At 37.1% G+C, this 14,233-nt stretch overlaps 1 protein-coding gene across 2 annotated transcripts in view; it reads right to left on the bottom strand.

Moving 5' to 3' along the window:
- The window catches only part of CNTNAP2 (contactin associated protein 2), a 1,484,598-nt gene that overhangs the window by 940,156 nt on the left and 530,209 nt on the right, over window positions 1-14,233 (bottom strand). For both annotated transcript variants that reach the window (XM_036231126.1, XM_036231127.1), the window contains exon 3: window positions 9,360-9,553. In XM_036231126.1, the coding sequence (XP_036087019.1) occupies window positions 9,360-9,553 (194 nt within the window). The remainder of the gene's footprint in view (window positions 1-9,359; window positions 9,554-14,233) is intronic.

A 14,233-nucleotide genomic window follows, 5' to 3' on the forward strand; every position in this document is an offset into this window, starting at 1 on the left:
GTATCCTTCCAATAATAATGATATAGTTTATGTGATATACTGTCATGTTTATGGGCAGCACATTAGAGTTAAAATGTGGTAGTAACCAAGTTTCCTGTGGACTGAGAAAGGAATTGCTAAAGAGAGCTATAGTGGTAAAGATCATAGGCTAATCAGTTAGGCAGTCCTGAGTTCAAATCCCAGCTCCACTGTTAATTCACCATGTGCTCCAGGAAATGTGCGACCTCCTCTATTCTTTAATTTTGGCATCTATGAAACAGGCTTAATTACCATCATTATCACCATTACCACCACCCACCACTACCACCACCACCACCATCATCATCATCATCATCATCTACATCATTGCATTTGTTTTGAATATTAAATGAGATAAAGCATATTGAACACTTAGTGAACCCTCAATAAATACTGGTTAGCTGTTATTGCTTATTAATCGGTACAGGTAGATTTTTCTGAACTGCTCTGCTACATCACAGGAGAGAGTTTCACAGACTTCACTATGGCTTCGCATTAATATAATTACAAACATTAAAATGTCAATTATGATGGAACTATTGTCTCATCAAAATATATCAGTGACATTCATGGGAGAAATGCAGATGTTCACCTCAAATAATCTTTTTATTTGGAAGCACGGTATAATTTTCCCAGATGCTAAGTCTAGACGTTTAAGTCTAACTTTATTCCTTCTCCAGACTTCTGAAAAGGCACTGATGGTGACTGGGTGGACCGTTAGGAAAGGCCATCAACAGGACATCTTTTTTTGCCAGAATGATAATACAGTCTATAATTATGCCTACTTATTCAAGCAAACTAAATTTATTTGCCAAGACGTTTTAACATTCTGTTAGTTCTTTCTCAAAGTCAACATTGACTAAATTAGTTACTTGGCTAAATTGTGTACATAAGTGACACACATAGTACAGATATCTTCACAGTCACCAGGGGCACAAACGTACTGAAAGTCGCCCGAGATAACCAGGCTTTTGTTTACAGTCATTGCCCTTATAATTAGATTTGTTATTCCCAAGAATAGATAGATCGGCTACCTACCGAATGCCTTTAAGCCACTTTTAACATAGTCTTCTATAATTATTAATGGTAATAATAATGATAAATAATTATAGGCAACATAAGATGAAGATAAGAAGATGAGTCTATATTTATGGTGCATTGTTCTAAGCAATTAGCTTAATTTATCTTATTCTCACAAAAACCCCATAAGGTAGATACCATTTGATCCCTTTTACAGCTAGGGAAACTGAGGCCCATAAATGCTGATTAACATGGTTAAGTGTTCATGGTTACTAAGTGCTGGAGCAGGGTTCTGATATTCCAGAGCCCCCGACATCTTTTTCTGTAAGTATTGTGCACAGAATCAAATTGTTTCCATTTAGTCAAAATAAGGAAGTGGCCATTATAGTAATGGTGCTTCTTGCTAAACCAGAAATAGGTATTTGGCTCCATACTGAGTGTTGGGGTCAGTGTATTTGACTCTGTGGCTGAGCTTTAAGTAACACCATGCCTCTCAGCTTCGGCCCGTTTATCTTCAGAATGAGGTACTTCAATTCAATTGTACACTCTTAAACATCCATTATGTGCTTGACAGTGAGCTCTGTCCGGCGAATGTTACAGAGATATGCCCTGGAAGACCGCACACACTCAAATGTTCTTCTACAGCATTCACATGCTATAACTTAAACATTACCGATTTAAAGGATACAATTTCAGAGTTCTAAAGAAAGGTCAGATTTTTATTTATAGGGTCGCAGCGGAGATCTCAGGAAAGACATGGTTATTTCGGTGTCTCACTATCCATTGCTACTTATTTCTGTAAGACTCACCTGCTGGGAATGTCTTCCTGCTCCTCTTTTCCCATGACCAGCTCCTTCCCTACTGAGCCAACAATACTTAGTTCCTTAAGAAGCCTTTGCTGACTGTGACCTTCGGCCACCCTGAATGAGGCATTTGTGTGTGTGTGTGTGTGTGTGTGTGTGTGTGTTCCCAGAACAGCCCGTGCGAGCCTCTATCAGTCAGGACACGTGGAGTCATACGATATAATAACCAATGTGTATGTTTAGCATTATCCTGGTTCTTTTGCCCCTTGAAGGCAGTAACCTTGTGTGTGTGTTTACCTCCAAGCCTTAGTAAATGGTAAGTGCTCGGTGAGCGCCTGTATATCAAACCTGATTCTCTTTGCAGGATAAGTTGGTCTGCGATTTGCACTTTGAATTCTAATTCTTCTAAATCTGCATTCTGGTTTGGAGACACAGGGGTCAATTCTCATTCTTCCTTCTCACGAGATCACCTCAAATATTGAAATCAACACACTCTCTCTTTGACATGTATGTGAGCCACCTGTGAATACTGTTAAAATGCAGGTTTGGAAGGTATGGGGCGGGTCCCCGAGTCTGCATTTCTAATGAGCCCCTGCTGATGCCACTGCCAGTGCATCACAGAGGTACTGTGAGTATCAGACACTCAGAGGGGCCTCTCCATCCCCAGGCTTTCTGCTTTCATGGCTAAGCAGCTTACAGGAACCCCCCTCATCCACGGCTTGCTTTCTGTACTTTCAGTTACCCACAGTCGACTGTGGTCTGAAAATATTAAATGGAAAATTCTGGAAATAAACAATTCATACATTTTAAGTTGTGCACCGTGATGAGTACTGTGATGAAACCGTACCTGACTCCGCCTCGTCTCTCCCAGGACGTGAATCGTCCCTGTGTTCAGTGTCTCCATGCTACATGTGGGGAGCCCCCCGCCTGTCAGCCACTTAGCAGCCTTCTCAGTTATCAGATCGACTGTCACGCTGTGGCAGCGCTTGCATTCCAGTAACCCACATTTCACTTAACAATAATGGCACTAACGTGCAAGAGTTTGAACGTACCAAAGAGAAGCCGTACAATGTCTCCATTAAGTGAAGAGGTGAAAGTTCTTGAGGTGATGAGGAAAGGAAAACAAATTGTATGCTGAAGTTACTAATCTACGATGAGAGTGAATCTTCTACCCGTGAAATTGGGAAGGAAAAACAAATTCATGCTAGTTTGCTGAGAGAGACCACGTTCACCCAACTTTTATTACAGTGAACAGTTATAATTATTCTATTTTATTAGTTATTGTGGTTTATCTCTTGCTGTACCTAATTTATAAATTAAAATTCATCATGAGTATGTATATATAGAAAAAAAAAAACGTAGTCTACATAGAGTTCAGCGCTATTTGCAGTCTCGGGCATCCTCTGGGGGTCTTGGGATGTATTCCCCGCAGATAAGCGGGGGACTACTGTAATCTGTTTTAGCTAATCCTTATAAGCCTGTTCTGTAGTCTGCTTATCTTACTCTTTTTCAATTACTCTAAGAAAACATGGAGGAGAAATGTAGACAAAAACGAGTTATTTATTTTTCTTGATCTCTAAAGTTAATAAAAGTGAATTCGCTAACCTAAGCCTAATGGAAGGATTATAGTCATAGTTTCACTGAAGTTTAATAAAAACACACATCTGAAAGAACTATTCAGATGCAGTCTGTACTGTGATGCATCGGACTCTATGTGGCAATTAACAGGGTGATGATTCAAATGACGTAAATTAAATTCACATTCTGAATTATGTTTAACATTTCAGGCTAGAAGCACAGATGTAATATAACACACATGACAATGTGCTAATACAGAAAAGCTATCATAGAATGAAAGTAGATGGCTATGTTGAATGTTCAAAGAAATATTCAAGAGTAAAGCATCTAGAAGTCACACTTTTATAAAATCTAATAAAAGTCGAGTGATGAATATGTTGCCAGGCATTTTTCTAAGCTCTTCGTGTGGTTTATTAATACCCGTGGTCTCTATTGAGATAGGCATTGCCAAGGTAAGTGAAGTAAGTACCGTCTGTCATTGGTTGTATTTAGCAGATGAGGACATTCAGGCACAGAAGCGTTAAGGAACCTGCCCAAGGTACACAGATGCTGTGAAGGAAGCTTGATGGCAGGTTTACGTGGTCAGATTCTGGAGCATCTCACTGCGTTGCCACTTTTGCTGCTTCTCGGGGCCTACGGTGCCACAGCGGCGTGGTTCCTACCCCCCCAACCCCCCGCACTCCGAATCCCCCATGTGGGCACCCTAGCGTTCCTCTAACTTCCACAAAGTCACCACGTGAGCCGAGGAGAGACCTGCATCTTAAATGAAGGGTTTAATATTTTATTTGAAATACTGGTAGGTACCTATCTATTAATACTTTGTAGAAATTTGCATTCACTCAGTCATTTAGCTTCATGTCACCTAAATTCAACCTTGGTCTGGTAAGAAAAATAGTAGCATTTCCATTATTTGAGTCCAGAGTAAAAGAAGCACCTGATAACATCATTATACATATTGAGAACCCCTCCTCTTCCAGAGAGCTCGCTAAGCATTCGAATGCACTTCAAATTTTTAAAACGATTTCATGCATCCAATTTTATGTGAGATGAAAAATACACTAGACTGTGAAGAAGTGTATACTATATTTTTATTGCCTCTAAGAAACCTTATCATATAAGATTAATCATTTTCCTTTACCTAACAGTGTATGCCAACAATATATTCATTATTATGAATAATATTGTATTTTATCTTCAAATTTTTGGAAAAAAATAAACACATAACCAAGTTGTTTAGAATGGTTTGATATATTTGTATATGTATACTATATTGAGTGACTCAGATATTGACATGAGACATAATCTCATGACCTCTTAAAATGAGAATCTCACACAATACAAGTGTGTATTTAGAAAGGTGATCAAAATTCACAAGTAGAGTCATTATAGTGTGTCTATTGATTCAACTTATTAAAATTGAGACTTTCTAAATATCACCGCCCCCCCCCCAAGAGGGGTGTAAACAGTAAAATCTATTTCAGAGAAATAAAAACATTATAAATTCACCTTGGAAAGTATTTTCCCTTATACAAGCCCTAAAGATTTTTACCCCGTTTATATTAAGGGTCATTTTAGAAAAGGTTTAATGCAGATTACTCTGATGTATTTTATTTTGCAATAAGCTATCTATAACATATTTTGAATAGGCCTGCCAGGTCCTTTCTTCAAATGACTGATTGCAGCCACAGTGCAGATATACACAGAAGCGAGCAAGGGAAATTCCCATCTACTGCTGAAAACCAACGCATCGCTGTCCTCAGTGAAAGAGAGGACTTTATCATCTGATGGAAGAAACATGAGCAAGAGACCAGGACGGCGGGTCTTCCCTAGTCTCATATGCAGACAAAAAAAATTCTAGAACTCTTTGGAAGAATCTATTGAACTGTGAAACATTCAATAGATTGTGAACTGTGGTTTACATTTATAACTGGGACATATTTTTAAGTGATTTGGAAAATCAGTGCAACTGCTACAACAAATGGTTGAAAGGGTAAGACAGATGATCCATTCGTTTTTAAACAACACCCCCTTCTATGACCCATTGGACACGTGGCTGTCATTACGGTAACAATTTGTTACGAGCACTGCAATGACACTTGGCATGATGCTAGGTCTACCCGCCATGCCTCACAAGCCCAGCCTACACCACGCTGTCTGCCAGCGGTCACTGTATTGTCAACTGGAAAATGTGACACAGATCTGTCCACATCCTACTTCTCACTTTAAGTCATGCTTACTTCTTCTAAAATATTTTCAGATATTTTAAATCATGAATAAGAGTAAACGGAGGTAGATTAGACCTGGCATGGATGGAGGGGACTAAGAAAACCTGAAAATTATCATAATATACTATTCTCACTAAAAAAAGTACTACATTAGTTTTGTAGAATGCTTCTAAGATAGGCAACTAATAACACACATGTTGCTAAATCTTTGTTGCCTGCAAAACTTCATTTAAATCTCCCAATAAGCGTAAATCCCACTTCCCAGATTAGGAAGTGGAGGCATGAAGTGGCTTCTCCAAGCTTACAAACCAAATAAATGAACCCAGACACTTAAATTCAGATCTTTTGAAGGCACATTTTGGATTTCACTTGCCAAACACCTGGTTACAGGCTAATCCAGGAAGATATACCCAATCAACCAATATTTACATGATAAAAGTTCCCAAAATAGAAAGTAGAGAACAGTGTTCCAGCTATTGGCTTCTTATGCAGAAAGTCAAAGAATTTACTAAATTAATGTTGACTACTATCTGCTTTCTAGATTTTTTAAAATGCTTATAATTGGTTAGAAACAATAGCATTTTGTGTTATGTGTTTTGTTGCCTGTATGTGGGGAAAATATATAAGGGGCAAAAAGATCCAGGTTTTTAACATTTCTATCAAATTATTACTCTAATTAATATTGCTTAGAGGTTAGGAACTTATATCTATGATCTTGATAAGTATCTAACCATGTAATTTAAAACATTTCTGTTCTGTGGAATTTTCCATCTAATACATTCAGTGGTTACTGATCATAGTAAATAATTACGAATATATAAGCATTTTCTTATCTTTTAATGAAAACATTTTTAAAAGAGAAAGAAAAACTATGTTTAAGTTACAAGTACATTTATAGTCCTTTACTATCCTACAAAGCAAGAGTGGTATGTAAAGAATGAATTCACTATTAATATTCTAATATCCTATTTTGACTCCAAATATGTGCATTTAAAAACTAATAATTGAACTTTCCAAGCAAAACTAAATGTGGCCTCTCAGCAAAAAACTGCTGGAATTCTTGTTTAATGTAATGTTGAATAGACTATTGATATGAAATGCTTATATGAATACTTTCTCTCTCCAACAGATTATACTTAGGAAACCTGAAAATATCTCATGAGAAGTAAGCAAAGTAGAGTTTGTGGAATATGTAAATGTAATTGGGGGGGGGCACCTATTTTACACAGTAAAGAAATTCTAAATAGAAGGAAATGGCATTGTGGATAAAATATAAAGAATTCTATTATGCTTAGTATTATCAAAGAGAAATGAGAAGATTTCAGTAGTTAAGCACAGTTAGCAACTCATATATTTGAATATTAAATATTCAGATAAACCATTCTTCAGGAATATTTTCAAGAGTCTTTCTCCTTCCATAGGCAGATTTCAAAGTCAGATTCATGACTTTAAAAATTTTGTGAAACTGCCATAATTTGTCATCTACGTGAGTTATTCTTTGTTTATTTTAACATATTATCCAGTGGTCATAAAATAATTCAGAAACTCCACAAGAGTATTTAATGTGAACATTATAATAAAATCAGTCATTTTGTCCATTTCCCCTGCAATTATGCAATAACCATTGATATTTGTTGAAAACAATATTCAAGTGATTAAATTTACATTACTTTGCATTCTTCTCAGGTAATCAATCATATTAGGAATGTGTGGTTTCTCAGTGCTGTCTGCACATCAGAATGATCTGGGTTGCTTTAAATTTCCAGTGCCCCAATTACACCTGAGACCACCTAAATCCAAAATCTGGAGATGGGACCTGGATATCCACATATTTGTGTATCCAGGGTTGGAAATCACTTTTCTATACATCATCCCTGAGACTTGTGAAGAAAAACTTTCCATAGAGGCATTTCTATACATCATCCCTGAGACTTGTGAAGAAAAACTTTCCATAGAGGCATTTCTCCCACTACTTGCTTCCTTACACATCCCAAAATACACACGATCTTACCATACAATCATGGCTTGATAGAAATTATTTATAAAGGACTACTGTGGCATCGCACTTTTTATTTGGGACATTATATCCTCATTTCACATGACAGTTACCATCATTGGATGCTGATGTGGGAATGGCCACTTACCCAAGCTAGTGTAACCATGGAACGAGCTCGAACTGGTTTTATTTTGCTTCTAACAGTATATACTAAGTTGCTGTTCAGAGACAACAGACCCAAACCACAAGTTATGCAGCCGAAGCCTGTGCAGAGGAGGGAACTTTGACCTCCAGCTACACCCAGAATCAAAGTCTTGTCTCCCCCCACCATGAAACCCAAAGGACCGGGACATGACCGGAAGCTGAACACCAGAACCCTTTCCGAGGTGAAGGGTCTGTTGTCCAGGAAGGTGTGATGCGGAAACCCCTGACTTGATCTTACCATAAAGTAGCCGAGTTCCGAAGCCCTCCAGGTCACACCTGCCCCGCCATAGCTTCCACATATCAGCCTGTTCCCCCAGCCCCTTAACACCAGGGGTCAGGGAGACAGATTTGAGCCTTGCTTCCTGACACCTTGTGAGTCAAATGAGCAGTAAAAGCTTCTTCTTTCCTCAAAAGCCAGTGCCACAGTGTTGGCCCCTGTATGCATCAGGCACCAGGCCCTTGCTTCACTCCATATGCCAGAAGCTCTAAACTCTGGCTACTCACGAACAGCGCTTGAGACTTTAAAACACACATTCTCCAAGAGTAGACCCTGATCAGGTTAAAAATCATCCACACTCTTCTTAATACGGTGAAAAACATCATTTAAAATGTGAAATTCCTCCTGCTTCTTCTCCTTTTTCTTCTCGATAAGTACTGATGGCTCTACTTGATTTTGGTTATGGCTGCTTTTAAAATAGATCCCTCAAAATTTAGTATTTTAAAATAATTTATTCGAGTGTGAATATGTTATTGAATTGAATACACATAATTTTCCAATGTAACAAATATTTTAGGATTAAATGGGTTAAATTTTTTTAAATTTTTCTTTCGTAATAAAATTTAAAAAGTGAATATAGATCTGTAATAAGGGTTTAAACCACTCTTATAGGAAATTTCTTACCATATATCACTGCTATTATTTTTCCATAATTTTGATAGTTTATTCAAATGGAAGATCTCTATTTTTAAAAGTATTATCAATATCACTAATCTAATTTCTACTGGAGTGATTCTGGTTTAACGGGTCCAGGTATAACTGGCACCCATATCCTTTAGAGCCTCCTCAGGTCATTCAGCTGGATGGCCCGGACTGAGACTCAGTGCCCTAAGCCTTGGATAGAAACAGCCATCTGAGAAAAGGAGTCTTCAGTGAATGAACAAATGAACAAATAAATAAATAGCTTCCCTGAATATTTTTAATAGATAAATATTGAAAAGTACATCTACCCTAGAGAGAGTGATATTTAAAAATAATTAAAAATGTTTGGGGAGGGGATGCTCAGCGCGCTGCCTGATGTACTCCAGAGCTATGGCTTGTCTTCCGTTTTCTTCTTTTTCTTTGTTTTTTGTTTGTTTGTTTTAAAGAAAATCATTTTTTCTACCTTACTTTTCTCTCCATATTTAAGTGGTCAGTAACTACTGAATGGCGCTTCATCTAAACAGGCCTGGGTTGAAAACGGGACTGGCTCCTAGCAGGAAGTCAACGGTGTCTTTGTCTTTCTGACAATGACTCACCCAGATATTCCCGTCTTGATGATAGGGTTTCCAGTTTCTCCCAGTGTCGCTGTAGAGCATGCGGTATTGGGTCACCCAGTCCGAGCTGCTGTATCTTCCTTGGGTTGCAACGGCGCTGATCTGCTTCCGATTGCCAAAGTCAACCTGAAGCCATTGATAATGGTCACTGTCAGATGGAGACCATCCTCCAGCACCTGAAGAAGGTAGAGACAAGAAGAGAAAATAGATATTTGAAGTTAAACTTCTATAACTGACAATGGATTCTTCTTCACCTTTTACTTGGCATTGACAGTGCTCTATTTCACAGATACATTATGGAGTGTCCTTTACAGATGCCATTGAGACTTCAACTAATAGTCTTCCAGCTGAGTAACACTGATACTCTAACCTCTTTATGGTGTAATTATGTGCTCGTTTTCTCCTGAGCAAATGTCTTCATAATTCCTCAATTAGCTCTTATTAGTACATGTCAAAGTATAATTGGCTGAGGTTTGATGAATTTACTATGAATTCTTCAACCAAAAATCATGAGGAAAAATATGTAACAATCTATTAATTCCTCATGTATGGTTTATCTTTTAGTAGATTATAAATGAAACAAAAAGAAATATTGCACAACCCTAAAATATATATTTGTTTTAAAAAGTTCGGAGTTCAACAGATACTAGCGAGTCTTAAGATGAGGTCTAATCTTACATTAAACCCTTGTATTCATGAGAATTAAGGAATATAGTAGATCAGGCAACGTATTTACTAACACTTGAGAGATGAACAACCAATGACTCTTGATAATCACATTTCTAGGAAAATAATTTAAGTGATTAAATTAAATAAAAATTATTTTTGTAAAATGTAATAAATGGCAAATATAAGAATGCAAAAAATATTTATTAGAAAAATAGCACTTATAGAACAAAAAGACTCTTAATTTATAGCACCGTGTAAAATACCTACGGTTGTACATAAATACGTTACAGAAAATATGGCATAATGCTTAGTGCTAACAGGCAATATAATTTTTTTTTTGCGTAAGTCTGACCACTAATAGAAGTAAATAAGAGAAAAATGTTCCATAAATTATCCATTTGATGGTACTCCAAAATATGTGCATCGCTTTTCAAATAATGAATTTAAAGCTGACAATAAAATAATTTATTCAATGAGGACTAAGCTAATAAAAATGATTTTGTAAATCATCACAAATTTAGCATTCATTTAATGATATTTATATGGCTTATTTCTGCTTTCAGCTGTTAGAAGAGCTCTCCCACCACACAAAATTATAAATCTGACAAAATGTATAAAATTACCCTTTCTACGTTTTGGACAATAGACAGTGCAGGACCCTGATTCGTGAGAGAAGATAAACGAATGAGGTGAGCCCTGCCAGCCTCCTGGCTTTCTGCCCAGTTCATGTTCTGGATCATGGCACATGGGAGAGTATCCCAAACAGAAACCACAGGATCTCTGAAATGGAGCCAAATTAGAATCAAAGCTACTGAGGAAAAGGATTTTTTATGGGACAGTGTACCAGAGAGGGGGCAGCTGTGCGGAGAAAGAGCTCTGGAAATCTCCATAGGATTGCCTAAGAGTCTCCGCAGTTCAAACTCAGGGTGAACACCAGAATGTGTATTTGCAGACCAAGACTCCATAAGGCCAGGTGGAGAGAGTTCTGAAGTGAATGACAACCAGAGGACGCACAGGGCTGGGACTAGCTTGATTTCACACTAGACAAGATTGAGAAAACTTGAGGAACAACCTTGGGCATTCGTGATCTCGGAAAGGGATTAAAATAAGTTTTTTTTTTTTTTTTTCCTAAAACAAGGGCTACTCTAGACACATCTGAACAAAAGTTGGTAACTAGCCTGAAAAAGATCTGACTCATGAATCAAATAACTCCTTGCTCAAACAAAACCCATTAAGGAAAGCCATGAAAGATTAGAAACTCAACAACATAGCAACCATAATGTCCAGAATAAAAATTTTAAAAAGTACTAGACACTCAATGAAGCAGGCAAATATGAGTCCTAATCAGAGAAAAATCAGTCAATAGAAATAGACTGAAAAATGACAGAGATGATGAAATCAGCAGACCGGAACTTTAAAACAGAGATTATAAATTAGTGCCATTATTTGAAAGACAATATAAATATCAAAGATACAAATATGGAGAAAAGAAATAACAAAAGAGAATAAAATGGAAGTTTTTGAACTAAAATTTTTATCTGATATAAAACATTTACTGGATGGACTTAACATCAGATTAGAAGCTGAGAAAAAAAAATTAGTGCACTTGAATACAGAGCCATATAACCTCTTAAAATGAAGCTTAGAGGAAAAAAAGGCTTAAAAATGAATAGTACTCCGGTAACTTGTAGGAGAATAGTAAGTGTCCTAAAAGTCATGCAAATAGAGTACTAAAAGGAGAGAAGGTAGAGATTGGGGAGGAAAAAATACATTTGAAGAAAAAATGGATGAAAAAAATAAATCCAGATATCTAAGAAACTTACAAAATTCTAAGCAAGATAAATACAAAGGAAAACACACCAGAGCGTGTCTTACTTAACTGGTAAAAACAATGCTGAATTGTTGTTTGAGAAAACCTTAAAAGTAACCAAGGGCAATAACATCTCAGCAAAAACAATGCAGGCTGAAAGACGATGCGACAACATGTGTGAAGCGATGAAAAGGAAAGACAAATAAAGGTGTCTACTTAAAATGCTATATTCAGCGAAAAGATCCCTAAAAGTATAATTTTAGAACAAAAGCCGAGACAATTCATCATCAATATTTACATACTGGAAGAAATATAAAATTTTCAGATTCAAGGAAAATTTACCATATTGAAACTCACATCTACATGAAGAAATTAATGCTGAAAATGGTAAAATGTCAGTTAGTATAAAATATTTGTTCGTGTCTTTATATTTCTGTAAAATAAAATTGAGTGTTTAAAATAAAACCAGTAACTGAATTAGAGGGCTTATAACAGATGGAGAAGTAAAATGTATGACTACAATAGCACAGAGGACAGGAGAAGAAACATATGTACTATGCTAAGTTCCTTATATTGCCTAGGAAGTGATGATATATAACTTGACAGCTATAAACCCTAGTTCAAGGGACAGCCAACTTTCTCCGTAAAGAATTAAATACTGGATGTTTTAGCCTCTGCAGGTGATACTGACCTGTTACAACTACTAAACTCTGCTGTGTAGCATGAAACAGCTGTAGATAATATAAACAAAAGGGTATGGCACGTTCCAGTCAATCTGGGAAAGTATTAATTCTCCTTCAAATATCAGCAAACACGTTTACTGCAAATAACACCTTCTGCAGTGGACCCTGATGTGCCATTCAGGTTTCCGTTCTAACTAGAGAACTTAGTCCCTCCGTTATTTCGAGTGCTACCAGAAGATGGTAGTTAGCTGTAATTCCTCTTCAGGAATTTCCTGAGTCAAAAAGATGCACTCTATCCAAGGTCACGCTCCTTCCTGGGGTTGTACAGATGCAATGACTCTTCCACCAGGGGCCTTAAAGCGCTGAGTCCCTGGCTAAACTGGAGGGGTCTCACGGTATCAAAGCCCTCAGCAGAACTGGTTGAAGCCCCCTTTGTGACTACATTGCATCTTGACTTCTCCCACAGCCTGGTTCCTCTTCCCTCCACTTCCCTTCCCCCCCCCCCTTCCCTCCCCTTCCCTTCCACAGGTCTCACCCTCCAAACACTCCCTAATTAATCCCCAGTGCTCTTCTCCATCTCCGAATTTGCATCCTGCAGAATCCAGTATGTAATACCTCCTGAATCACTTTTGTCATAATTTGCTCACTAACTATATGAGTTACTTGTCTTTGCTTTGTATTTCGTGGGCTTTTATACACTATTTTTTCCTCTTTTAGCATCTAATATTCCTTATAGTTATATATCATCCACATGTCTATTTTACCCAGAATTCTGTAAAATTTTGGAGGATCCATTGATGACTTTCTGGAACAACAATGTACCCAGTCATCCAAAGGTTATAAATATATTTTCCTATTTGTTCAATATATGGTTCCAAACTTGGGAGAAATTCTATAGTTAATTGTGTATGAAGTTCTATCTGTGTGTTACTAAAAGCAACAGTTGGTTTGATCATTGAAATAAACAAGCAATTATTACAATGAGTGAAGAGAAAAAAAATATGTACAAGTGATTGTTAAAATTTCAGATATTTTCCCTAACTAGTTCTGCAAAAAACAATTCAGAATAAGTTTTCTTAAATTTCCCAATTTTTGCTGCATTACAATTTTTCAATATGGAAGCAATTAACATACAACTATTTAATTCCATTGATCTCATCACTTTAAAAAAATTGAATTTACTGACAACTCTAAGGGAGGCAAAAACCTAAACGAAGTAAAAATATAAGTTAAAACTTAGTGCTTAGTAAAAGTGGATATGGAGAGAATAGTGAGCGACCTCAAGGGGAGGGCAAATGTCAGGCTTTCATGAGGAGCACGCTGGAAAGATCGATGAGAAGTTTCTTGTTTCTCTTTGATCTATCAAGCAATGTAATTTGGGGAAGTTGATTACTTTGTTCATTTGGCTTGTGAAATGTATAACCTCTATTGATCCAAGGATTAAGAATGATAACCCTTCATCAACAAAACCTTAGAAAAATGGTACACCAGAGAGCAGAAGTGCTCCCCAATATCTCGGGGAGAGTAGAAGAGGGCCAACGTGTTCCCAGTGGATATTGCAGTAGCTCAAAAGGGGAAAAAATGGGAAGTTGAAGAGGAGGTAGAGGAGGTGGTGATTTGTGAATGCAGTAAACTCTAAGAAGACCTAAGAACGACTCTTATCTAGAAATAATAGGACTAAAAATATCTAGTAG

The sequence above is a fragment of the Rousettus aegyptiacus genome, unplaced genomic scaffold (assembly GCF_014176215.1).
Source record: "Rousettus aegyptiacus isolate mRouAeg1 unplaced genomic scaffold, mRouAeg1.p scaffold_m13_p_13, whole genome shotgun sequence".
In the NCBI taxonomy this organism is placed as follows: Eukaryota; Metazoa; Chordata; class Mammalia; order Chiroptera; family Pteropodidae; genus Rousettus; species Rousettus aegyptiacus.